At 36.6% G+C, this 26,593-nt stretch overlaps 2 protein-coding genes across 2 annotated transcripts; both read left to right on the forward strand.

Annotated features, from left to right (window-relative positions):
* Positions 1-853: 853 nt before the first annotated feature.
* Positions 854-6,110, forward strand: LOC133304395 (putative inactive cadmium/zinc-transporting ATPase HMA3). Its single transcript, XM_061504433.1, has 9 exons — positions 854-1,034; positions 1,492-1,749; positions 2,143-2,240; positions 2,460-2,715; positions 2,805-2,942; positions 3,414-3,741; positions 3,838-4,040; positions 4,781-4,974; positions 5,160-6,110. The coding sequence occupies exons 1-9, from the start codon at positions 854-856 to the stop codon at positions 5,916-5,918; spliced, it is 2,415 nt and encodes an 804-aa protein (XP_061360417.1). The 3' UTR covers positions 5,919-6,110.
* Positions 6,111-16,738: 10,628 nt separating this feature from the next.
* LOC133304406 (PR5-like receptor kinase) lies at positions 16,739-18,528 on the forward strand. The gene is made up of 2 exons (XM_061504445.1): positions 16,739-16,871; positions 17,184-18,528. The coding sequence occupies exons 1-2, from the start codon at positions 16,739-16,741 to the stop codon at positions 18,455-18,457; spliced, it is 1,407 nt and encodes a 468-aa protein (XP_061360429.1). The 3' UTR covers positions 18,458-18,528.
* Positions 18,529-26,593: the final 8,065 nt, after the last annotated feature.

Here is a 26,593-nt window from a genome sequence, read left to right on the forward strand (position 1 = left end):
ACAAAAATATAATGATCGTGATACGTGGCTTCATCAAATTCAATGAATGATACTTATTGTTATAAATCAAATCAAAATATTTTACATATTACATAGTTGAATTAATATTAATATTACAGGCACATAACATATGTAAATTAATAAGTAAAAAAATACTTAATTATATCTATTATAATATTTTTGAATCAGGTCGAGTTATCGATTTTCAAAAAAAAAAAAAATGAAGCGTGTCACGTTAGTTCTAATGGATGTCAATTCATTGCATCACTCGGCCGATTACATGATCGGTTCGCGGATGAAACCGGCTGGTCGGGCCGGTGCAATTTACAAATTTACATGATTGATTTGGTCCTTTGGTTTTCGTGACTTACAATCAAACTCTGACGCAAACGAAATTAAAAACAAAATTAGTATATTGCAATAGGAAAGGAACTTCAACCGTGTTAACATTACTATTTCGCTTACCAAAATATAAAAAAATAAAATTACTATTTCATATTTTACTAAGGCATCTAAAAAGATTATAAATGTCTACGTCAATAGATAGATAGATAAATTATTTTTTTAATATGATTCATATTTGAAAATTTTAAAAATTCAAAACTAATATTTGCACCACTAAAATTTTCAAAATTAAATTTGAGAGTTTACTTCTTATTTATAATATTTCTAAAGCAAAACTCAGAAGAGTCGGAAGAAGATAAAAAAAAAAAAAAAATTAAAAAAGATCATATGTAACTAGAGAAGCTTGAACCAGAGAAGGCACTAACTCCTATTGTCTTATATTTAAGTTTTGCATGCTCTAGATCTTGTTTGTTCTTTGGTTTTCCTTTTGAAACGCAGAGTGAAAAAAATGGTTGAAAATATGAAGAGAAGCAACTTTGAAGTGTTGGGATTGTGTTGTGCTACAGAAGCGGAACTGGTTGAAAGAATTTTGAAGCCTCTTCATGGAGTAAAAGACATCTCTGTGATAGTCCCTACCAAAACAGTCCATGTGGTCCATGATGTTCTCTTAATTTCTGAGTCACAAATAAGTGAGTTCTATACTATTTTTCTCTTAACTTTCCTTTGGTGCAAAATATATAACATGAATTGGCAAATCAGGCATCCATTTGAATTTCTAAAATGATTATGAGAAACGTTGACTATTTCTTTATGTTATAGCTCATAGTTTTCTTTGTTATTTGGATTTATGTGGTGTGTTAGTCTATGCTTTCACAGCATGTTCATGGATTAAATGATCTAATATTACCTACCATAAGCTTTTTTTATTATTATTGTTGTTGTTGTTATTAGTTATTGAGTCCTTAGTTACGTTTTAGCTAAGGTTATATATCTTTTCCATTCACTGAAATATGTATTTTGTTTTAGAATATTTTCTGTCCCTAAATATCAAGAATGAGGTGAAACTATATGCATGAAAGTCATTTTTTTCTTTTTCAAATAGACACAACCTGAATGTCTTGATCTTAATTTATGTGATTGTGTCAGCTGATACACTGAATATGGCAAGACTTGAAGCTAGTTTGAAGCCACAGGGAGAGGCCAACAATGAAAAAAAATGGCCAGACTTATCTACTATAGCGTGTGGCTTGTTACTAGCACTTTCTTTCTTGAAGTATATATATCCCCCTTTGGGATGGTTGGCTCTTGGTTCTGTTGCCATTGGCTTCCCTAGAGTTCTATTCAGGACCATAGCTTCCATTAGGGCTCTTACTCTTAATATCAACATTCTGGTTCTATTGTCAGGTAACATCTACATATGGGTAATACATTGATTTGAATTATATATTTATTGATTAGTCAGGCTTGAAAGGTGAGAATGCACAATTCTCATTTACCTATGCTAAAAGACTTTATAATATATAATTATTTAATGAGAATGAGGACGGTGAAGATCAAACTCTTAACCACTTGATCACATAGACTCTATAAAGTGTCAAATCAACCCAAAAATTTAACTTGTTCTATGAAGGCTATATTAATGGTTTTAACTTTTATATTATATTTTTGTAACAGTTAACTTGTAGTTTACTTGCCAAAGAATAAAAGAATACTTTTTCTGATGTATGGAAAAAACATGTATGCGTCTCTGATATATGATGGAATGTTCTGTTATGCTTCACCATTCATATCTTGCAGTGTGTGGTACTGTTGCTATACAAGATTTTTGGGAGGCTGGAGTCATCATCTTCATGTTCTCCATTGCTCAATGGCTTGAGACATTGGCAACTCACAAGGTTTGGTGAAATCACTTCCCCCTTTCTCCTTGACATTTTGCTTTATTTTTCTCACTTCAATAACTCTTACTACTTGATTAGTCCCCAAATTGTGCGCCTTTAGTGTACATATTAATATACTCTAGCTTCCTGCTATAGGGAAGAAATGCTAATCCAACTTTTTGTACCAGGTTACATTTGAGTTCTAAGTCTATACTTTATTTTTTTTTACATACATAGGCAACGGTTGCAATGTCCTCTTTAACTAGCATGGTTCCTCAAAAGGCTGTTGTTGCTGAGACCGGGGAACGTGTTGATGTCAGTGATGTTGAGATCAACACCATCCTAGCGATCAAGGCTGGAGATTCTATTCCTCTTGATGGAGTCGTGGTGGAAGGAAAGTGTGAAGTTGATGAAAAGATGTTAACAGGAGAATCATTCCCTGTTACCAAAGAGTTAGATTCAATAGTCTGGGCTGGAACTATTAATCTGAATGGTTAAGTATTTAGTTATTTTTCATCTCTTTTGTTTTGTCTCCTAAAACAATACTTCTCCTAAAATGATTTTGGGTACTTATCATTCCAGGATATATAAGTGTAAAAGCTACAGTGTTGGCAAATGACACAGTGGTGGCAAGAATGTCAAAACTTGTTGAAGAGGCTTCTAGCAGAAAATCTCGAACACAAAGATTCATAGATAATTTTTCAAAATACTATCTTCCAGGTAAGTATTAAGTAAATACACCAACTCTTTTCCTTTTGTGGAAGTGAGAAGAAAAAAATGTACTTTTCAAATTGTCATTTTCACTTTCTAAGTTTGATACTTAGATTGATAAATATGCTGGTGACCTATGTTGAGATATATAAAACCATTAAAAAAGCTCTCATCCACCAGTTTAAGCTTTTGGGTTGAATTGGTTCTTTACATGGTATCATAGCCTCGGTGTACCGGCTTCGAACCTCACCGCCCCCACTTTCTTCTAGTGGAATTTCTTTCTTCGCACAGGTAGGTGGGCCTGTATATTGTCCACTCTTTAAGCCCAATGGGCTATCGTGTGAGGGGGCGTGTTGAGATATATAAAACCATTAAAAAGCCCTCACCCACCAGCTTAAGTTTTTAGGTTGAATTGATTCTTTACAACCTACATTATCATAGTATATACTGACATTTTCATTCATATATGTACTATTGCAGTGGTTGTCTTGATTTCAGCTAGCATTGCTGTGGTTCCAGCTGTATTAGGAGTTCCTGATATTAATCCTTGGTTTCATCTGGCAATTGTGGTTTTATTGAGTGCATGCCCTTGTGCTCTCATCCTCTCCACACCTGTTACAATCTTTTGTGCTCTAACAAAAGCTGCAATAAGTGGATTATTACTGAAAGGTGGAGATTATATTGAAACACTATCTGGAATTAAGACAGTTGCTTTTGATAAAACGGGCACAATAACAAGAGGAGAGTTCTCTGTGACAGATTTTTCTGTTGTTGCAGATGACATTAGCATAGAAGCCTTATTGTACTGGTAACTTTTATAATTAAACATGAGACAGTTAATACATTGTGTCTGGAGAATTTATAATTCAAGACTAATTTGATTTGGTTAATGAAAATTTTGTAGGGTTTCAAGCATTGAGAGTAAATCAAGTCATCCTATGGCAGCTGCACTAGTGGAATATGGAATGTTGCATTCTATCAAACCCATCCCTGAAAATGTGGAGAATTTTCAAAATTTTCCGGGGGAAGGAATTTTTGGTGCAATTGATGGGAAGGATATATATGTAGGCAATACGAGAATTGGTGTCAGAGCAGGCTGCGAAAGAGGTGATTTTAAAACTGTATCTTTAATTTCAAAATCAATTCTTGTATGCTTTCTAATTTGAATACCTGAATGTGTGTGGTTGAACTTAGGATTTAAAATGAAGGGAGCTCTACAAACTACTACTTGTAATTGCATTAATTGGACTTGTTTAAACTTTTGATTTAGTTCACAATGCATGCAGAAGTGCACAAGTAAACGATAATTAACAATAAAAAATAAATGTTAGGATTTGATTTCACTCAACTCTTCCTTTATGTACCCAAAAGCTATGTTCATCTAAGTCCTACCTCTTATATTAATGATCAAATTCTCTTAGAATAGATAAAACTCAATCCCTGGAGGGCTTATCATACTAGTCTATAAATAAGAGGTCATGTTAACGTTGCAAAGGATCTTCGACACTATACAATCTTTACCCGCAACAGGACCCAAGTTACCAGAACTATTCTCAGACTTTTTTCCATACATTTTTCTAGGTTTTTTTTTTTTTTTTTATTAATGTAGTTCTTCATATTCTTGTACGTATAAAGTAGCCATTAACATAGTTCGTAGCCTATAGCAGTAGTCTTTAGTTTGTAGCCTGTAGCTAGTAGTTTATAGTTCATCAGTGACTCAAAAGTGTATTTGAATTCCTCTAGAAACAATTCCAGTTTATTTCAATACCCTTTATGCTTCATTGTTCTTATTTATGTGAAAGTTTATGTACTATAATTCAATTAATCTATTTCTATTATATTTATAGTTGATTGTAATGTGCAATTAGTAAGTCAAGAAATTTCAACCCCGAGGGGATCAACTCTGGTTGGAGTCTTCAGCCTGGTTGATACTTGCAGATCAGGTGCTTTGGATGCAATAGAAGAGCTAAAGTCATTAGGTGTGAGATCAGCCATGCTAACAGGAGATAGCACTCAAGCTGCTAAGTATGTTGAGAGTCAGGTATGCTCATAGTAACCAATACTCTATTTAACCAACAATCTTCTCTCACAAATGTGTTTTTTTTTAAATAGACTTTGTTATTAACAGAAAATATCATCTCTCTACTGTTTTGGTCATTAATGCTGCTTGTTGTGACATATATTAAAACTTCGAACTTAAGAAAATTGCTGACTTATCCTCTGCAGTTGAACCATGCTCTAGACATTGTTCATGCAGAACTTCTACCCGAGGAAAAGGCAGTGATTATTGAGAGTTTCAAGAAAGATGGACTAACAGCCATGGTTGGAGATGGCATGAATGATGCTCCTGCATTAGCTACAGCTGACATTGGTATCTCAATGGGAATATCTGGTTCAGCTCTAGCAAATGAGTCAGGCAATGCAATTCTCATGTCAAATGACATCCGAAAAATACCTGAAGCCATTAAGCTAGCTAGAAAAACTACAAGAAAGCTCATTGAGAATGTCATTATTTCAGTTGTCTCCAAGAGTGCCATACTGGTATTGGCAATTGCAGGATATCCAATAGTTTGGCTTGCTGTGTTGGCTGATGTAGGGACCTGTTTACTTGTGATTCTCAATAGCATGTTGATTTTACAAGAGAAACCAAAGTATGAAAGAGAATCTACAAAGTCTAAATATGGCACCTTCTTGGAAGATAAGACCATAACTCTACTTGACAAGCAAAGTAATAATGATGAGGAGAGCCAAGGGCTTCTTACTGTGGAAAAGTGTGGTAAAGAGTGCTGTAAAAATGTCACTCCTCATTTGGCAACTACAAATGCAACCAAACATGAATCTTCTGAACCTCCAAAGTATAGCTTACTCAAGGGAAACAACCATGGGAACTTTGTCTTGGTTGAGGTTCATATAGGGAAACCTTCCAATGGTTGCGGTGTTGACAATATCGGTAGCCTTAGCCAGCCAGAAATTATTATTGAGTGATTCTCGTTTCTGCATGGAGCAGTGAAAAAAAAAAAATTTAGGTTGTTAAATTTGAAGTTTGAATTCAAAAAACTGTTTTGTTTAGAATATTATTTGGATAATACCTTATTGTTGTAAATATTATTATTTATTTATTTATTATTTGTTGTATTGGACTTAGCCCATTAGGTCAAGTATTCTAGGTCGTGTATTCTCTACAAATAGATAACCCTTTTGTACATATAATTTACAATTTTCTATAATATATTAGAATACCCCTTTTCAAGTTGGTATCAGAGCTCTCGATTTGAGGGTTCTGCTTCCGCACATATTGTCTTTTTTTTTAAACACAACCCTAATTTCTTTGCCTCTTGCCGCCATCAGCCGCCACCGGAAAATTTTTCCGCGGACCTTTTGGACCAAGGGGACCTTTGTTGACCTTTATTTTCTCCGATCTATCATTCTACGTACAGCTCCTCCGCCACAAACGACCCAAACACCTCTGATCGCCTCCAATTAGATCTGTCTTCACCGTTTGGACCACTTTCCGGCAACTTTTCAACCGCGACCACCCACAGACAGGTGCACGCTCACCGGACGGCCACGCCAGAAAAATTTCAGCCAGAAAATCCCCTCCACGCGCCAGCTCTTTCCCGACAAGTGAAGCCCACGCGCAGCCCCTTTTCTGTGGTGCGTGGAGGCGCGTGCGGCAGTTGTTTTTGACCGGACCACTGCCATTCTTCTCGTCTCCTTGTTCTCTGTCTGGATCTGTGATTATTTCACTGATCGGACTTCATTTGATATCTGTTTGGTCAATTTTATCGCTGGTTGTTAACTTTTTTATTGAAGAATGGCCGAGAATGACAGTTCTTTGATCTTATCTGGTAAGAGCACACGTTCTATATCTCTTCTTGCTTCTTGCACTGATTTTAAAACTTCATGGATTTTGGATTCTGGTGCAACTGATCATATGGCTTGTCGTACTGAGTTGTTTTGTTCTTATCATCCTACTGTTGGTAGTCATACTATATCCGTAGCTGATGGATCCCATAAATCAGTTATTGGTTCTGGTAACATTCAAATTCAACCTTCCTTGTTTCTTAAAAATGTTCTTTATGTTCCTCAGCTTTCTACTAATCTTATCTCCACTCAAAGACTTACAACTGATTTGAATTGTTCTATCACATTTTTTCCTTCTCGTTGTGTTATTCAGGATCTTACCACAAAGAAGACAATTGGAGTTGCTAATGAACAGGATGGGTTGTATCATCTCCTTCCAGACCATGCTAGCAAAAATCAGTTATTAATGACACGTCATCCTTCTACTGCAGAGTCTAAGATTTGGCTCCATCACAAGCGTCTGGGGCATCCACCATTTAGTCTTTTGAAGTCTATGTTCCCTTCTCTGTTTCTCAATAAGTCGATTGAGACCTTTCATTGTGATGTTTGTGAATTTTCAAAACACCATAAAGTGTCATTTCCTTCTAGCACTATTAAAAGCAGGGAACCTTTTTCTCTTATCCATTCTGATGTTTGGGGCCCTTCTAAAGTGCACAGTGTTTCAGGTGCAAGGTGGTTTGTTTCTTTTATTGATGATTGTACTCGGGTAACATGGATATACTTGATGAAAGACAAGTCTGAAGTACCAGAGATATTTATTCGGTTTCATCACATGGTTGAGACTCAGTTTGGTAAGGGTATTAAAAGACTAAGATCTGATAATGGTACTGAGTACGTCAATCAATGCCTGTCACAATTCATTTCAGACAGAGGTATGATTCATGAGCTCACATGTGTTGATACCCCTCAACAAAACGGGGTTGCTGAAAGGAAAAATCGTCATCTCCTTGAAGTTGCTAAAGCTCTACTTTTCCAGACATCTGTTCCTAGTTCTTATTGGGGAGAAGCAGTGTTAGCTGCAATTTTTTTGATCAACCGTTTACCTTCACGGATCCTTAACAATATCGGTCCTATTCATTCTATGACTTCCTTCTTTCCTTCTGTTCCCATATTGCAGAGCCTTCCACCAAGAGTGTTTGGATGTGTTGCCTTTGTCCATGTTCATAAACAACATCGGAGTAAGTTGGATCCTAGGGCTCTTAAGTGTGTCTTCCTTGGTTATACCCCTTATAAAAAAGGGTACAAGTGTTATCATCCACCAAGTCGAAATTTTTTTGTTTCTATGGATGTCACCTTTCAAGAATCTGAATCTTATTTCCTGGGTCTTCATCGTCAGGGGGAGAACAGTTCTTCAGAAGACTCGTCCTCTTCCTTCTTTGAGTCTGGATCAATCTTCTCTCTTCCTAGTGTGTCTGCTCCTGGTGTGTCAGAACCTTCCAATACACCTGAGATACAACCCATACTGTCTCACCAGCAACCTCAATCGTCTGAACCACTGGTAAGTCCTGAATCTTCTATTTCTTCTGAGTCTCCTGAATCTCCTGTTTCTGATTCTAATATTATTTCCTCTCATGATTTGTCTATTTCTTCTAATATCTCTAATGACTTACCCATTGCTTCTGCTTCTGATGACTTACCTATTGCTCTTAGAAAAGGAAAAAGATCTTGTCACAAGAAAACTTGTTCCTCATGTCCTTCTTGTACTCAATACCCTATCTCCCACTTTGTTTCCTCTGTTAATCTTTCTGTGCAGCACAAAAGTTTTGTTTCAGCACTAGATTATATTGCAATCCCAAAATCAGTACATGAAGCCTTGAAAGATGGGAATTGGGCTCAAGCCATGCAAGAGGAGATGAATGCGTTGGAGAAAAATAAAACATGGGAGGTTATTGATAGACCCAACGAAAAGAAAGCAGTAGGGTGCATATGAGTTTATGCCCTGAAATATAATTCTGATGGCACTCTTGAGAGATACAAGGCTCGATCAGTGGCCAAAGGTTACACTCAAACCTATGACATTGATTATGAAGAAACCTTTGCTCCAGTTGCAAAGATGAATACAGTGAGAATCTTGTTATCCCTTGCTGCCCATTACAATTGGGATATAAATCAATTTGATGTGAAAAATGCTTTCCTCAATGGTGAGTTAGAAGAAGAAGTCTACATGGAAATCCCGCCTGGTTTTGATTCTGTGAAAGGGGAAAATAAAGTTTGTAGATTAAAAAAGGCCTTGTATGGATTGAAGCAGTCACCTCGTGCTTGGTTTGGAAGGTTTACTAAGGTTATGATGACCTTAGGATACAGACAGAGTCAAGGAGATCACACTCTTTTCTTCAAGCACTCCCAAAATGGGAAGCTTACTGTGCTCCTTGTATATGTTGATGATATTATTATCACAGGTGATGATTTTGTGGAGAGACAAATTCTGCAAACACGGCTTGCCTCTGAGTTTGAAGTCAAAGACCTTGGGAAACTGAAATATTTTCTAGGGATAGAAGTAGCTCATTCAAGCAAAGAAATTTTTATCAGCCAGAAGAAATATGTTCTTGATCTTCTCAAAGAAGCAGGAAAGCTCGGGTGTAAACTCTCTAATACTCCTATTGAGCAGAATCACAAGATGGGGTATGAAGAAGAGAGTCCTCCAGTTGATAAAGGACAATTTCAACGGCTAGTTGAGAAATTGATATATCTGGCCCATACTAGACCAGACCTAGCTTATGCTGTTAGTGTTGTCAGTCAGTTTATGCACGATCCAAAGGAAAAACACATGCAGGCAGTAGAGAGAATTCTTCAGTATCTTAAAGGTACTCCTGGTAAAGGATTGTTATTCCGACGTGATGGCAATCTATCTTTAGAAGTCTACACAGATGCTGATTATGTTGGATCCGTGACTGACCGTCGTTCTACCACTGGTTATTGCATGTTTCTTTGCGGTAACTTGGTGACATGGAGAAGTAAGAAACAAGATGTGGTTGCCAGATCAAGTGCAGAAGCTGAATTTCGAGCTATGGCTCAAGGCATTTGTGAGTTACTGTGGCTGAAAATTGTACTTGATGATCTCAAAATAAAATGTGAGGGACCTATGAAGCTACTATGTGATAATAAGTCTGCTATTTGTATAGCTCATAATCCAGTTCAACATGATCGGACTAAACATATTGAGCTCGACCGCCATTTCATCAAAGAGAAACTTGATAGCGGGTTGATTACCACTCCATACATTCTCACTGGGCGTCAATTAGCTGATCTATTGACAAATGGGCTCCCTTCAGACAGATTTCAAGAACTTACTAGCAAGCTGAGAATGATAAATATCTATTCCTCAGCTTGAGGGGGAGTGTTGTAAATATTATTATTTATTTATTTATTATTTGTTGTATTGGGCTTAGCCTATTAGGTCAAGTATTCTAGGTCGTGTATTCTCTATAAATAGAGAACCCTTTTGTACATATAATTTACAATTTTCTATAATATATTAGAATACCCTTTTTCAAGTGGTTGAGATATATAGTCCCGCATTGGTTGTATGTGCAACTAATGTGGATTATAAGGCCTTGGGCACTCCTACCTCTTGAGCTAGCTTTTGGGGGTGGTGTATCCCAAGGTTCTTTACATGGTATCAGAGCTTAGTCTTAATACCCTTACCAAACTAAGTCTCAACCATATGATGAAACCGAATAAATATCTCTGGTACTTTAGACTTGTCTTTCATCAAGTATATCCATGTTACCCGAGTACAATCATCAATAAAAGAAACAAACCACCTTGCACCTGAAACACTGTGCACTTTAGAAGAGCCCCAAACATCAGAATGGATAAGAGAAAAAGGTTCCCTGCTTTTAATAGTGCTAGAAGGAAATGACACTCTATGGTGTTTTGCAAATTCACAAACATTACAATGAAAGGTCTCAACCAACTTATTGAGAAACATAGAAGGGAACATAGACTTCAAAAGACTAAATGGTGGATGCCCCAGACGCTTGTGATGGAGCCAAATCATAGACTCTGCAGTAGAAGGATGACGTGTCATTAATAACTGATTTTTGCTAGCATGGTCTGGAAAGAGATGATACAACCCATCCTGTTCATTAGCAACTCCAATTGTCTTCTTCGTGGTAAGATCCTGAATAACACAACGAGAAGGAAAAAATGTGATAGAATAATTCAAATCAGTTGTAAGTCTTTGAGTGGAGATAAGATTAGTAGAAAGCTGAGGAATATAAAGAACATTTTTAAGAAACAAGGAAGGTTGAATTTGAATGTTACCAGAACCAATAACTGATTTATGGGATCCCTCAGCTATGGATATAGTATGACTACCAACAGTAGGATGATAAGAACAAAACAACTCAGTACGACAAGCCATATGATCAGGTGCACCAGAATCCAAAATTCATGAGGTTTTAAAATCAGTGCAAGAAGTAAGAAGAGATATAGAACGTGTGCTCTTACCATATAAGATCAAAGAACTGTCATTCTCGGCCATTCTTCAATAAAAAAGTTAACAACCAGCGATAAAATCGACCAAACAGATATCAAATGAAGTCCGATCACTGAAATAATCACAGATCCAGACAGAGAACAAGGAGACAAGAAGAATGGCAGTGGTCCAGTCAAAAACAACCGTCGCACGCGCCTCCACGCGCCACAGAAAAGGGGCTGCGCGTGGGCTTCACTCGCCGGGAAAGAGGTGGCGCGTGTGAGCGCGTGGAGGGGATTTTCCGGCTGAAATTTTTCTGGCGTGGCCGTCCGGTGAGCGTGCACCTGTGATGTTTGTGAATTTAGTGTTAGTTGAAAATTGAATTATGTGTATATAAACCTTAGTTGAGAATGATTATTTCATATGAGAAAAATATATTCTGCAGATCTCTTCATTTGACCTGGCACCAATGCTGCTTTCTGATCCATAAAAGTGCCATATCGTATTTTCCCACCATTTCCCCTTGAATAAAACAACCCACCCGTACCCGTTTCTACAGTGTTTTCATTCTGCCTTTACCCGCCCCAATTTTTTCTTATCATTCGAAATCCCTAATTTCCCTTTATCATTCTCCTCCTTTTTTCTCATGGAAAATCAAATCACCGACCCCGAAATCACCCCTCCAAGATAATTCTTCTTTTCCTGTATCAATTGTCCTTGATAACTCAAATTATCCCCTTTGGTCCTAACTTATGGATATACGAATTGAGGCTAGAAACAAATTCGGTTATCTCACTGGTGCTCTGAAAAAGCCTAAACCTGATAACCTGTCCTATGATGTTTGGATTATTGAGAACAAGCGAGTGAAGAGTTGGATCATTGATTCGATAAGCCCTGCCATCATTCATCAATTCCTTCGACTTGAGACTGCCCAAGAGATTTGGGAGGCTGCGATGAAGACATTCGACGATGGCTCTGACGAGACCTGCATGTTCGAACTAAATCAACTATCATTCTCCATTAAGCTACTTGGTTGTCCACTTTCAAGTTTCAACATATTACAATGAACTCATCTCAATCTTTCAAGAGATTGATCATCGCCTTTCTTCTCAAGCCGATACTGTTACCTGTATTGTCTCCATGCACTCTGCCATAGCCAGGTTGCAGGTTCATATCTTCCTCAGTGACTTGGACCATGAATATGATCAGGTCTAAGGTGAAATCCTTTGAAAAGATCCGAAGTTGGATCTTGAAAGTTCGTATTCTTATGTTCGTCGTGAGTATCAACAACGGCAAACTATGGGAATCCCCAAAGTCTTTGCTAAAAGCTCAGCCTTGGTGGCTCATCAATCTCGTGTGTGGCAACCTTCCAACTCTGGGAAGCCTCGCAAAGACTAGTCCTTTGGCCGATTCTCCTTATTTGTGTGCTCTTACTAGGGTGAATCTAGTCATTCTAAGCAACATTGCTATGAGGTAATTGGTTATCTTAAGTGGTGAGATTTCATGAAGAAGCCCAGAAAAAATATCCCTGTCAAGGCTATGACCACTGCTTCTGACGGTAATGTCCCTATTCCCACAACCAATGTTTCTCACAAAGGTATATTAGGTAAGCCTCTTGTACTCTTTGCATTGTCGAGAAATAATATATAGATTATTGATACAGGTGCTTCAGACCATATGGTTAGAGACTCTTCTTTGTTGTCCAATTTTGAAAAGTCCTCCCAATTTGTTATCTCTACTACTAATGGGGTACCTCTATTATCATTGTCAAGGTTCCTTACATTTACTTCTTTGTCACTTCATTATGTGTTGGTTGTTCCCTCTCTGGAATATAATTTACTTTCAGTGAGTTAACTTACTTTTACCCTTAACTGTACCGTAACGTTTTGTCCTTCATACTATGTATGATACTTGTTTATGGTATTAAATGTGGTCAGCTTTATTTTCTGGACATGACTGATGTGGGTTCACACTCATTGGCTCGTGCATGTGCTACAACCATTCCAGATAAGGATAGGGATTTAATTTGGATTTGGCATCGTAGTCTAGGACACTTTTCTTTTGGATATATTAAAAAATTGTTTCCTAGGTTGTTTTCTACTTTTAATAATGTTGCCTTTGAGTGCAACACTTGTGAATTGACTACGAGCCATATGATTCCTTATTTTACAAACATTAATAAAAGTTCTGTTCTTTTACAAGTTGTTCATTTGATGTATGGGGCCCTGCTAAAGTTCCTTCTTTTTCTAAGGCTTATGTCTCTTTCATTGATGAATGTACTCGTATGACTTGGCTGACTTTGTTACACAAGAAATGGGATGTTTTCTTGGCTTTTCAAAAAATTTATAATATGGTGCACACACACAATACAAGAGTCAAATTCAAATTCTACAATCTAACAATGGCATGGAGTATATGAATGGCTTGTTTGTTCAATTCTTAGCCAATAAAGGGATTGGACATCAGATGACACACAAATACAAAAATCCCAAAGAGACACAAAAGATACATCAAAACAATTATATGAGCCCGACCTGAAGGCAAATGCCAAATATCCTATTAGCATCTATGTATACACCCATAGGTTGTCAAAATCATATGGTCTATATGTTAATAAATTATCTAGTATATCTATTTCTATCAATTTGCAGGATGCATTAGTGGATCCAAAAAGGAAGGAGGCCATGAATATGGAGATGGAGGCATTACAGAAAAACTCAACATGGGACTTGGTACCTTTACGTAGAGGAAAGATGATGACTGAGTGCAAATGGGTATTTGTTGTGAAACTTAAAACAGATGGAAGCCTTGACAGGTATAAAGCCAGATTAGTTGCCAAAGGTTACATACAAAAATTTGGAGTTGATTATCAAGAAACCTTCACACCAGTTGCCAATCTCAACACGATTTGCATTCTGATGTCTTTAGCAGTCAACAAGGAAGAGTATCTAAAATAATTTGATGTAAAAAATGTATTTTTGAATAGTGATCTAGAAGAGAAAGTATATATGGAAATTTCACTAGGTGTGAAGGGAACCTCCTTGAAAGGAAATGTAGTGTTCAAGTTGAAAAAGGCATTATATAGACTTAAGTAATCACCTAGAGCATGATTTGGCAAGTTTTCCTTAGCAATGAAGAAATTTGGATACAAGTAGAGCAATGCAGACCATACTTTGTTCATTAACTAAGTTGATAGTTTATGTTGATGATATGGTTATGACCGGTGATGATTTGTGTCAAATGAAATTGTTGGAAGAATATTTGGCAACTGAATTTGAGATGAAGGATCTAGGACAATTAAAACACTTCCTCATAATTGAAATTGCTAGATTAAGTCAAGGTATTTTTCTGTCACAAAGGAGATACATATTGGATCTCCTTACAGAAACAAGGATGTTAGCTCGCAAACCAGTTGAAACTCCAATAGAAATGAACCACATGCTTGGCATCTATCCCGATCAAGTTAAAGAAGATATTGGTAGATATCAGAGACTAATAGGAAGACTAATTTATCTATCACATACCAGACCAGATATTTCCTATGCAGTAAGTGTTGTGAGCCGATTTATGCATGCTCCAAGTGAAGAACACATGAATGATGTGTATCGCATCTTGAGGTACCTAAAAGGATCACCCGGAAAATGCCTTTTGTTCTCAAAGAATAGTACTTTTGGGGTTAAAAACTACACATATTCAGATTCGGCTGGAGATAAAATCACTAGACAATTCACTTCAAGATGCTTTACCTTTGTGAAAGGTAATCTAGTAACATGGAAAAGAGGAAAACAAAAGGTAGTAGCCAGATCAAGTGCAGAAAGCTGATGCTTAGAATAGAATTGGTGGTGTCTGACAAAAGATGAAAAACAACAAAGTGTGAGCAAAAGGTAGCAAGAAGAGATCCTTTTCATTCTTTTAGAGAGAGAGAGAGAGAGAGAGAGAGAGAGAGAAAGTTACAAGTATTTGATGAGTGCCGTTGGGGGGGGGGGGGGGGGTTTGGACGTCACTTAGGTAACCAAAAAAAAAAATAGTGCCGATGGGGTGGGGGTGACATTGTGTTTGGAAAAAAAAAACATTACATGAGTGTCGCAGGGGACTGTGGACGTCATTCAGAGTCGCTGGGTCCCCCCTACAGCACTTAAAGATCCCAACTGGTAATTTGTCCAATCCAGATATTAAATTCGTAAATTTAAATGGGAAAAGTCCCAAACTGATCAAAGAGCCATATTATGCGGCTCAAGCTAGGCTAAACAAACTGGGCTTAGTCCCTTCAAACAAGCATCCCCTTGACTCATTGTAGTTTGTTCTTGCACAGTGATATACTACCATCTGCGGCTGCTTTCTCCGTAGACACATCTCATTTATATATCCTATAACAACCTTTATCCTCATGATTCAAACAAATACTGCATTAATTGTCATCCATGGTGCATGGGGCTGTGTAATATTAATATTTCATTTTAAGCCACAAGTGAATTTGCTCTCTCTCTTTCTCTTGATTATTATTATTTTGGCAATTTTTTAGTTAATTGGATAAGCGACTATATTGTATCGGCACTCAAAAGTCAAAAGATTACCATCCACTGTATCATTCTAAGACCAAAACAAAACAACTTTAGGAAAATAAATGATAAGAAAAAATAACACGAGGCAAGTGATTGTGAGAAAACCATAGAATTTTATTTTTTATTTTTCCCCTTAAATATATATATATATATATATATATATATATATATATATATATATATAAGACATAATTATAAGTTGTTAATTATAAGTCAATACTCAAAATTCAATTAATGATTTTATATTTAAAAGATATAAATCATATGTTTACCAAAAAAAAAAAAAGATATAAATTTAAAAACACAAAAAAAATTGATTCGAGTTAAATAGCTTAGAGAAGAAGACAATCGAAGTGGAAGAAGGCTGCACAGTCTGATTTGGGGGAATATGAATTTTTTTGTTTTAAAATTAAATTGAGTTAGGATTAAAAATTGATCCGGTTCATTTTTGGATTTAAGTAAAAATATAAAAATTTACATTTTTACCATTTTTATGTTTTTAAGTGACATTCTTACACGCTTTTATTAAAAAATATTTTTACTTATATTCTGACACGTATAATTTCGATAAAAACGTACATTTATACATTTTTAGTCGCGTTATTTACAATTTGAATTTTGAATCTTCTGATTGATTTCCCAGAGACAAGATAATAATTTTATGTGAAATTTCCCCGTAAATAAGCAAAAACGCGTTTTGTGGCACATGATAGTCAATAGCTTGCAATAAGTGGCACGGAACAAACAAACAGGTGGTGTTACTTAGAAAGGTCTTATATTAGACTTAGTCAGATACAATGAAACTTGCTTTAGTCAAAGTCAAAGCCTAGTTCTTCTTTCATACCCACATACATCAATGCACGTATATACCTTACTTTCCTATTTGAGTCTTTTGCAAATCCAAATTCCACCATTAACTCTTCATACTTTGCTTTCCTACACAAGCTTAGAGAAATAACATGAGTTTTCGGTTTTCTCCACCTTCATTCTACAGTTCACATGATGATTTTCAGACACAGGCGCAAAGCACTTTTGACAAATTTTCTGAAAGTGCTAATTCCACTATGAAATGGGCACTAGTAACGTCTATTGGTAAGCACATAGCTAATACTTTTGTGTCCATGCATGCTTGTGATATATCTATTTTCATATTTCCATTTCATTGTAAAACAAAGGTATAGCAATTATTGGTTTCTTTGTTATGAATCTCTCTTTTCTTCTGTTTACAATATTGATTAGTTTAGGATCTGAGGTATACAAAAATATTGCTTGAAAGCAGAAATGGTTATCACTTAAATGCAATAGCTAAGTGCTGGTAAAACTGAAATTGAATAGCTTCAAGAGAAACATGTGTTATATTCTCATTATATTCTACCATAATTTATGTTGTATTTTGATTTTCAGTTCTTGGAGTGGTGGGAATGATAGCAACTGTAGCAATAGTATATGCCATTATTGATTGCTTGAAGAAGGCAGGAACAGCAATTCCAGCTTACTCCCAGCTTTCAACCACAGAGAAGGATCATAAAGATTCTGAGTCATTTCCTTCAAGCAGCAAAATCCAAGTAGTAATACCACCAGATTCAAAAGCTGAATTTGCAACTATGGAAAAATTCCTAAGCAACATCAATAGAGAGAAACCCATAAGATTCTTACCTGAGCAACTTGATGACATTACATGGAACTATTCAATCATATTGGGTTCTGGTGCTTTTGGGGTTGTCTACAAAGGGGAATTGTCAAATGGAGAGCATGTGGCAGTAAAGGTTATCAACAGTTTGGATATGGGAATGGAAGAGCAATTCAAAGCAGAAGTTGGCACCATTGGAAGAACTTACCATATCAATCTAGTAAGACTTTATGGCTTCTGCTTCCACCATGACAAGAGAGCTCTTGTTTATGAGTGTGTGGAAAATGGGTCTCTGGACAAATACTTGTTTGGCAGCCAGAACCATGACACTGAGTTGGGGAAGCTTCATGAGATTGCAATTGGAACAGCTAAAGGAATTGCTTATTTACATGAGGAATGCCAACAAAGAATAATTCATTATGATATTAAACCAGAAAATGTTCTTCTTGACATGAAGTTAGAGCCAAAGGTAGCAGATTTTGGCTTGGCAAAGCTTTGCAGCAGAGAAAGTAACAATGTAGTGAATACACACTTTAGAGGAACCAGGGGATATGCTGCACCAGAAATGTGGAAGCCTTGTCCAGTGACTTACAAGTGTGATGTTTATAGTTTTGGTATTCTTCTCTTTGAAATTGTAGGGAGAAGAAGGCATTTTGATTCTAGCTTCACTGAATCACAGCAATGGTTCCCAAAATGGACATGGGATATGTTTGAGACTAATGAATTAGCTGTAATGCTTTCTCTTTGTGGAATTGAAGAGAAAGACAAAGAGAAAGCTGAGAGAATGTTAATGGTTGCTCTGTGGTGTGTTCAGTATTCACCAGATGATAGACCTCTTATGAGTACTGTGGTGAAGATGTTAGAGGGTGAAATAGATATTTCTCCACCTCCATTTCCCTTCCCAAATCTGGGGTCAGGTAAACCAAACTTGACTCCACAGGGAAGCACTGAAGATTCGGATACTACATCCTCATGGCAGACACAATCTTTTAGAGAATCTGGTTCCAGAACCAAGCACAATACGTTTCAGATTGAAAAATCTATTTAATGGTATCATAACAGTACAGAGATAGCTGTAAAAGAGAAATTAATATTTAATTATTGTACATTTAAAAAAAATCACATTTCTACTCCATAATTTGAATTGACGGAGCTTTTGTATTAATTTATACATTTTAAAACATTTTCTGTAGCTGATGTAATGTTGCTGTTTGAGGTCCTAGCTATTTACTTGCTTCACTCGTTAAACAAAGTTGTTAATTCAAGATAATAAAGAGGAAAAAATAAACATATATCCATGGTGAATACACCTATTCATGGTGAATTTATCACAATTAAACATATATCTATTTCATATAAGTTTCACATCAAATCATTGTTTGATACTTACCTCAATCTCAAGAATCAAGAGCCTTGCTCAATGCAATGTCCATGCTCTTGCTCCACAAGTCCACTTAGTCTCACACTATAACCAATAAACGCATTTACATCATTATCCATCATCAATTCATATGTATGGTACTGTTCATCTCTATAGTATTATTCACGTATACGTCACTATTCATGTATACGACACTATTCAAAAATACGGTGTATTTAATTTTTTCGAATACATTTTCACCGTTAAAATCTTCATTTAAACATTTTTCTCAACATGAGCTAAGCCTCAATCAAACTCGAACATGCTCATTCAAACCAAACTTTCAAAATGGAAAACTAAATTCAATCTTCCTCAAAACTCAAAGAAAACTAGGATTTCTTAATATAAACTTACCTAGAACGAAGGCGAAAGCTTATTTCAAGCTCCCATGACTTCAAGCTCCATCAAAATCTCCATTTTCCATGAAATCCGAAATCTTAGAGGAAGAAGATCTCTCTCTACAGTGAACCCCACCTAGAAATACTAGTGCCAATGGATTCCTCTTGAAATTTCTCACAAGTTTAGTTTTGGAACGGAGTGATCTGGAGATCTCTAGCTCAAGTTATGAATTTCGGAAGATTTAAAATCAAAATCTCCATTTTTTTCTTATTTTCTCCTCTCCTCTGTCGATCGCTGCCCGTGGAAGACGAGGATAGTAACATTTTTTTGAAACTTTTTCACTTACATAGGTTAAGTAAAATTTAACTAAGTAAAAGTTTATTTATCTACACACCTCCATTCATTACCAAACTTTACTTAATGGACTAGAATATTTTTGTGGTAATATTTCCATATTTACTTTCATTTTTTGGGTAACTTTATTTACCCGCATTTTTACCCCTTAACTGTCATTTTAACTCATTTTTCACCAAAGGTGACTTTATTTATTTTTCTTCTAATTATTCTTCAATATTAAATCCACAACTACTAGTGAGGGTTATTATAAGGACTCCAAGCAAAAATCAACGTACATGTTCCCAAAGGAGGTCCCCAAGCGAAACACAACATAAAACAGAGGTGTACACAGTCATTCTCAAGTGAGGACCCAAAGTGAAAATCATTGCACATAGATTCATTGGCCAAGAACCATCACAATAATCACATTAGAGCAAAGCACATTATATTATCATTTAAGTCTATATGAATACATCTATATTAAGCATCAAAGACAATCATAAAATCCAACGATAGTCCACTAACCATGGTGGAACACATAAGTAAGAGAGAACTCCTTAAACATAGAGCTTACCTCTTGAAGCTTTAACAATATCCTTACTTGTCACACAAGTCACTTATCTTCCTCCAAAAGAATCCAAAATTTCGAAATCCCTAGACACACCTAGAGAAAGAATTCAAAACGAAACTAAATAAAATGATAAAATGCCATGTAATTATACAAGACACATACACTTTATTGCTTACTTTCTTTACTTCAAAACTTATATCAATTATATGCCAACCCATAAGTCAAGACCATAATTTTCTAAACTCACATATTAGACCATTTTAGGGTGATTACTTGTTCCACAAATAACCACATGGTTTTATGCTTATATAGGGTCTTAGAATGGCATAACCATGCCTCCAAGATGCCTTTTACAATTTCAACACTTCTTAGCCCCAAAAACGTTAAAAGGTCGAAGCCATGGTCTAAGGAGAGCTAAGGATTTTCATATCTTCAATTCACACAACCAATGGTTCCTATAACTCTTACTTGGTCCCTAAGTTATCTATGTATCCATTCAACAATTTAAACATAACTTATGCCTACTTTTCCCTCACAAGGCCGAGGAGCACATATAGGGAACCAAAATGTTTCTCATCATTGGTTAAGTCAATTTAACTCATAATCACACAAATACAATACATTTTAACATCAATACATGATCAAAACAATTTTTAACACATTCAATCCCTAAAGAACCCTAATGGCCGAACCTAGAGGGAAGGGTTCACAAAGGATTTTCTCTTTATACTTTCAATTTCCCACTTAATTCACAACATTCACATACTTATAAACCCTCACAAGTGTACAATCAAATTTTTGCACAACAAACCCCACTTGAGCATACTATGGCCAAAACCTAAAGGAAGGGTTTCAATGGGATTTTTTTCCAACTTACACTCATCTATATGTTCATCTCACATTACCACTTCATATACATCAATAATCCAACACAAATTCAAATTTCAAACGTAACAATTTCCCACCAAAACATGCTCATATTTTTCAAAACTTAAATCATGAAATTCAAACCATAGGAATAGAGATATCTTACCTCTAATCACTTGTACAAGGTCTAAGGAACAACCTCCAAGCAAAGTTTTCTCAAAAACTCCAATTCCTCCTCTTGATGAATAGTGTCACGAAATTGGGGGGGGGGGGGGGTTATAATGACCCTCACATTTATTATAGATCTAATATTGAAGGATAATTATAAAGAAAAAGAAATAAAGTCACCTTTGGTGAAAGAGGAGTTAAAATGACAGTTAAGTGGTAAAAATACGGGTAAATAAAGTTATCCAAAAAGTGAAAGTAAATATAGAAAAGTGACTAGAAAAATATTCTAGTCTATTGGGTGAAGTTTGGTAATAAATAGAGGTACATAGATAGATAAGATTATACCCACTAGTAAAATAAACTCACTTAAGTGAGTAGTGAGTCACTGTTTTCCCATTCTTCTTCGTCGTCGGACAGAGAGCAAAATGAGAGAAATGGAGGTTTTGAATAAAAACCTTCCAAAATTCGTAGAGAGAGCTAGAGACCTCCAATTCACTTCGTTCCAAAGCCAAACTTGTGAAAAATTTCGAGAGGAATCCATTGGTACCAATATTTTTGGGTGTGTTTCACTGTAGAGAGAGATCTTCCTCATCTAAGATTTCGAATTTCATGGATAATGAGGATTTTGATGGAGCTTAAAGCCATGGAAGCTTGAAGTAAGCCTTCCCCTTCATTCTAGGTAAGTTTATGTTGAGAAATCCTGGTTTTCTTTGAGTTTTGAGGAAGATTGAATTTAAGTTTTCATTTTGAAAGTTTGGTTTGATTGAGCATGTTAGAGCTTGATTGAGGCTTGGCTCATGTTGAGAAAAATGTTCGGATGAAGATTTTAACGGTGAAAATGTATTTGAAAAAATTGAGATACCGTATTTTTGAATAGTGACGTATATGAATAGTACCGTATACGTGAATAGTGACATATACATGAATAGCACCGTAGAGATGAACAGTACCGTATGTATGAATAGTTAAGAAATATTTGATAAGTAAAAGATGAAATCAATAAATGGTGTGTCTGGTTAACTACTTGGTTTTGAACCATTTTATTGATATTTGTATGGATTCCCTATTCTAGGTGCGCCTAAGAGTCTTGTTGAGGATCCTACATCAGAGGAGGCTTGGTAACTCGGTTGTTGGGTAGGCCATCTATACAGCTTTGAGAGGTAAGCTCTATGTTTATGGGATTCGCTCCTACTTTGTGTTCCGCCATAGTGTACGGACTGTGGTCAAGTTGTATGATATAGATGCATTCCTATAGAGCTATATGATAATATGATATGTTTTGTTCTGATGTGTTTACTTTGATATGTGTTAATATGATATGTTTTGTTGAGTTCCGCTTGGGGTCCACCCTTGGGAACACGTACACTGATTCCCACTTGGGGTCCTCCCCTGGGATTGACTGTGAACACATTTGTTATATGACTTGTTCTGACATGATTTCTGTATTGATCTTTGGCCATGGATTTTATGGTACACTGATGTCTTCTTGGGTTCCCCTGAGATTGACGGTGTACGTCTCTGATATGTTCTGGTTCCGCTTGGGGTCCTCCCTTGGGAACACGTGCGTTGATTTTCGCTTGGGGTCCTCCCTTGGGAATGACTGCGTACGTCTCTGATATGTTATGGTTCCGCTTGGGGTCCTCCCTTGGGAACACGTGCGTTGATTTTCGCTTGGGGTCCTTCCTTGGGAATGACTGCGTACGTCTCTGATATGTTCTGGTTCCGCTTGGGATCCTCCCTAGGGAACACGTGCGTTGATTTTCGCTTGGGGTCCTCCCTTGGGAATGACTACGTACGCCTATGATATGTTCTGGTTCCGCTTGGGGTCCTCCCTTGGGAACACATGCGTTGATTTTCGCTTGGGGTCCTCCCTTGGGAATGACTGCGTACGCCTCTGATAAGATCTGTATATATATTTTACTCAGTGAAGATATGTTTTGGTTGGGGTCATCCCTAGAGATTGACTGTGTACATATCTGATATGTTTTTGTTTCCGCTTGGGGTACTCCCTTGGGAACACGTACGTTGATTTCCGCTTGAAGTCATCCCTTGGGAATAACTGCGTACGTTTCTGATAAGATATGTGTATATGTTTTGTTTAGTTATGATATTTGATTATATGACATGTTTTATGGGATATGTATGATGATTTTGTAAATGATATTTGTTACGTACGTTGATTTCCGTTTGGGGTCATCCCTTGGAAACTATTGCATACGTCTCTGATATAACATGTTTTGTTCTGATGTGAGTATTGTGATGATTTTTGTAAATGATATTTGTTGCGTGCGTTGATTTTCGCTTGGGGTCATCCCTCCGGAATGACTGCGTATGTTTTTTTATAAGATATGTATATATGCTTTGTTCAGTTATGATAATTGCTTATATGATGTTTTGTATATTATGTATCTGACTGTCATGCAGGAAGTGAGCCCAGGGTATGGAGAGTTTTCCATAAACCTGGAGTTTACTAGAGATTCGTCTCTAACCCCGTTTGGGGATATGATTTCAGGAACACAGTTAATTGAAGAGACTCATGAGACAAGGACACTAACCGTGGCTAGAGGTACTAGTATGAGGATGTGGAGTTCTGGGTGACCGGAGGCTACTATTTGTTCTAGATGTATTTTTGGAAAAGATGTATTGTTGCATAGTATTCATATTCGATACATGTACATTTATGTATTCAGGCATGATGATATGACTATGTAGTATTCAGTTATGTTATGTATTGGATTGCATGCTATTAGATTAGTGGCACGGAGCCAGGTTTTGCCTGCGCCCATAGATGGGTATCTGAGTATATTTGCATGATTGGTACTTCTGGAGATATATATTGTTTAAACTGTCTATCAGGAACTCTTGGGAGTGGGATTGGAAAATCCCCAGTTGTCCGATTTACAGAGGTTACTCTGTCCAATTTTCGTTTACGCCTAATTTGAAAAGGAAAAAGTTAACTCGTATTTTCGTAAGTTAAGTCTTTCGCTGTTTCTGTTTGTATCATATGTATGTTAATTGAATCGGCTCGAGACGAAGATGTTACATTTATGGTATCAGAGCAGTTGCTCTAGGGAGTTACATGATATATAGCATAAGATATTTGAAGTTGGAAGTTCTTGAGTTTTTCTTGGAGTGTTGTATAATGCATGTGTGATCACTAAGCGTGAGCGTAGCTAACTCATTCCTTAGTGTAATGTATGCAGAGATATGGTTCCTCCAAGGAGAACTCGTAGGAGATTTAATAATCATGATCCACCACCAGATCATGTTGTAGCGATTTTGGCTGCACTACAGCAGACTTGGACTGCAACTAGGCAGAAAAAGCTTGAATTAATAATGAAGCATTCAATTTGACTGTGATAAGGATGAAATTTCGAATTTTCGCCAGAGAAGGAAATTGAATTTGCAATCGACTTGTTACCTGGCGTGGGGCCTATCTCTCTTGCCACATACCGGATGTCACCTCTGGAATTATCTGAATTGAAGAAGCATATCGAAGATTTGTCTAGTAAGAATTTTATCTGACGGAGTGTATCTCCGTGGAGAATCCCGGTGACCTTTGTTAAGAAGAAGGTCGAGTCTATAAGATTGTGTACATATTACCGGCAGTTGAAAAAGGTTACTGTCAAGAATAAGTATCCTTTGCCACGTATAGATGATTTGTTGGATCAGTTGTGTGGTGCGACTGTATTTTCTAAGATTGATCTTCGGTCCGGGTATCATCGGATCCGGATAAAGTCAGATGATGTTCCGAAGACAGCTTTCAGGTCCCGATATGGGCACTACGAGTACCTGGTTATTCCTTTTGGGCTTACGAATGCACCAGTCATTTTCATGAGTTATATGAATCAGATCTTTAAAGCCTATCTGGATCAATTTGTGGTTGTCTTTATTGATGACATACTGATATATTCAAGGAGCAAAGAAGAGCATTCTGAGCATTTAAAGATTGTTTTGCAGATTCTGAGAGAGCATCTGTTGTATGCTAAGTCGTCAAAATGTGAATTCTGGCTTTCTGAGATACAATTTCTGGGCCATGTCATTTCATCTGAAGGAATGGCAGTGGACCCGAGTAAGATTGAAGCAGTGTTAGATTGGGAGCGTCCTAAAAGTATTACAAAAATCAAGAGTTTTCTTGGTTTGGCTGGGTATTACAGGCGTCTTATTGAGAGATTCTCACGGATGGTACTATCTTTGACACGGTTAACCCTTAAAGGGAACCCATTTGTGTGGACCCAAGAATGTGAAGTGAGTTTTCAGGAATTAAAAAAGAAGTTAAGTAACACCGGTATTAATTTTGCCTGATCCTGCAGGTAAATTTGAAATATACTGTGATGTTTCTAAGTTTAGATTAGGCTGTGTATTGATGCAACAACGTCAGATGGTTGATTATGTTTCTCGGCAATTAAAGCTGCATGAAGAGAATTATCTAACACATAATCTTGAGTGGGCGGTGTTCGCATTGAAAATCTGGCGACACTTCTATACGGTGCCGATTTTGTTGTCTACAGTGACCTCAAAAGTTTAAAGTATCTGTTTGATCAGAAAGAGTTGAATATGAGGCAAAGGTGATGGGTTAAATTTATGAAATATTAGGATTTTGAATTGTAATATCACCCAGGTAAAGACAATGTGGTAGCCGATGCCTTAAGCAAGAAGACGGTTTGTATGGCTAATTTAATGATTTCAGAGTATGATTTGATTGAAAAGTTTAGAGATTTCAACATTCCTGTCAGTTCAGAGGATAATCCGTATTTGTTGACTTCTACTGTAGTACTGAACTCATTAATAGAGCAGATTAAAGAGGCTTAATTATATGATGAAGGAGTTTAGTCTATGAAAGAAAAGGATTTTGTATTCACTGATAAGCTCAGTGTTAAGTATAATAAGATCGGATCATTGTTCCAAAATGTCAGATAGTGGATGAGGTGTTAACTGAGGCCCATATGGGTAAGTACATTATCCATCCTATTGCTTCCAAGATGTATCAAGCCATGAAACCAAATTTCTGGTGGTCTGGTATGAAGAAAGATATTGCTCGGTTTATGAATAAGTGTTTGATATGTTGTACGTGTGCATTATTTCACATTCATATAAATATTATATGATTTTTGATGTTATGATGATGTATGTTATGAGAATCCTGGCCAGTGACCTTGGTATGTTGACTCCCTATGGCTTTGACCCTGGGAGTTATTTTCATACTACAGTTTGTGTTGATTGCCTATGGCTTGACCCTGGGAGTCACACTAGACATGTGAGACATGTCAGTGAGCTATTCTTGGGGAGAGCCCTTGAATAGTTAACCAGAGTATTAGTTATGATGTTATGTTTTGCATTTGGTATGTATCAAGGAGATTCCTTGTGTAATTCATAGAATGCAGTTTTTCTGGTCAGTAGAATTTGTAAATTGTATTATCAGTGTAAGGACTAATGCACAATGAAATTGTAACTTGTATTATCAGTAGAAAGACTGATATATT

This window comes from Gastrolobium bilobum, unplaced genomic scaffold (assembly GCF_033153095.1).
Source record: "Gastrolobium bilobum isolate Gb01-03AN ecotype WA unplaced genomic scaffold, APGP_CSIRO_Gbil_v1 utg14285, whole genome shotgun sequence".
Taxonomy (NCBI): Eukaryota; Viridiplantae; Streptophyta; class Magnoliopsida; order Fabales; family Fabaceae; genus Gastrolobium; species Gastrolobium bilobum.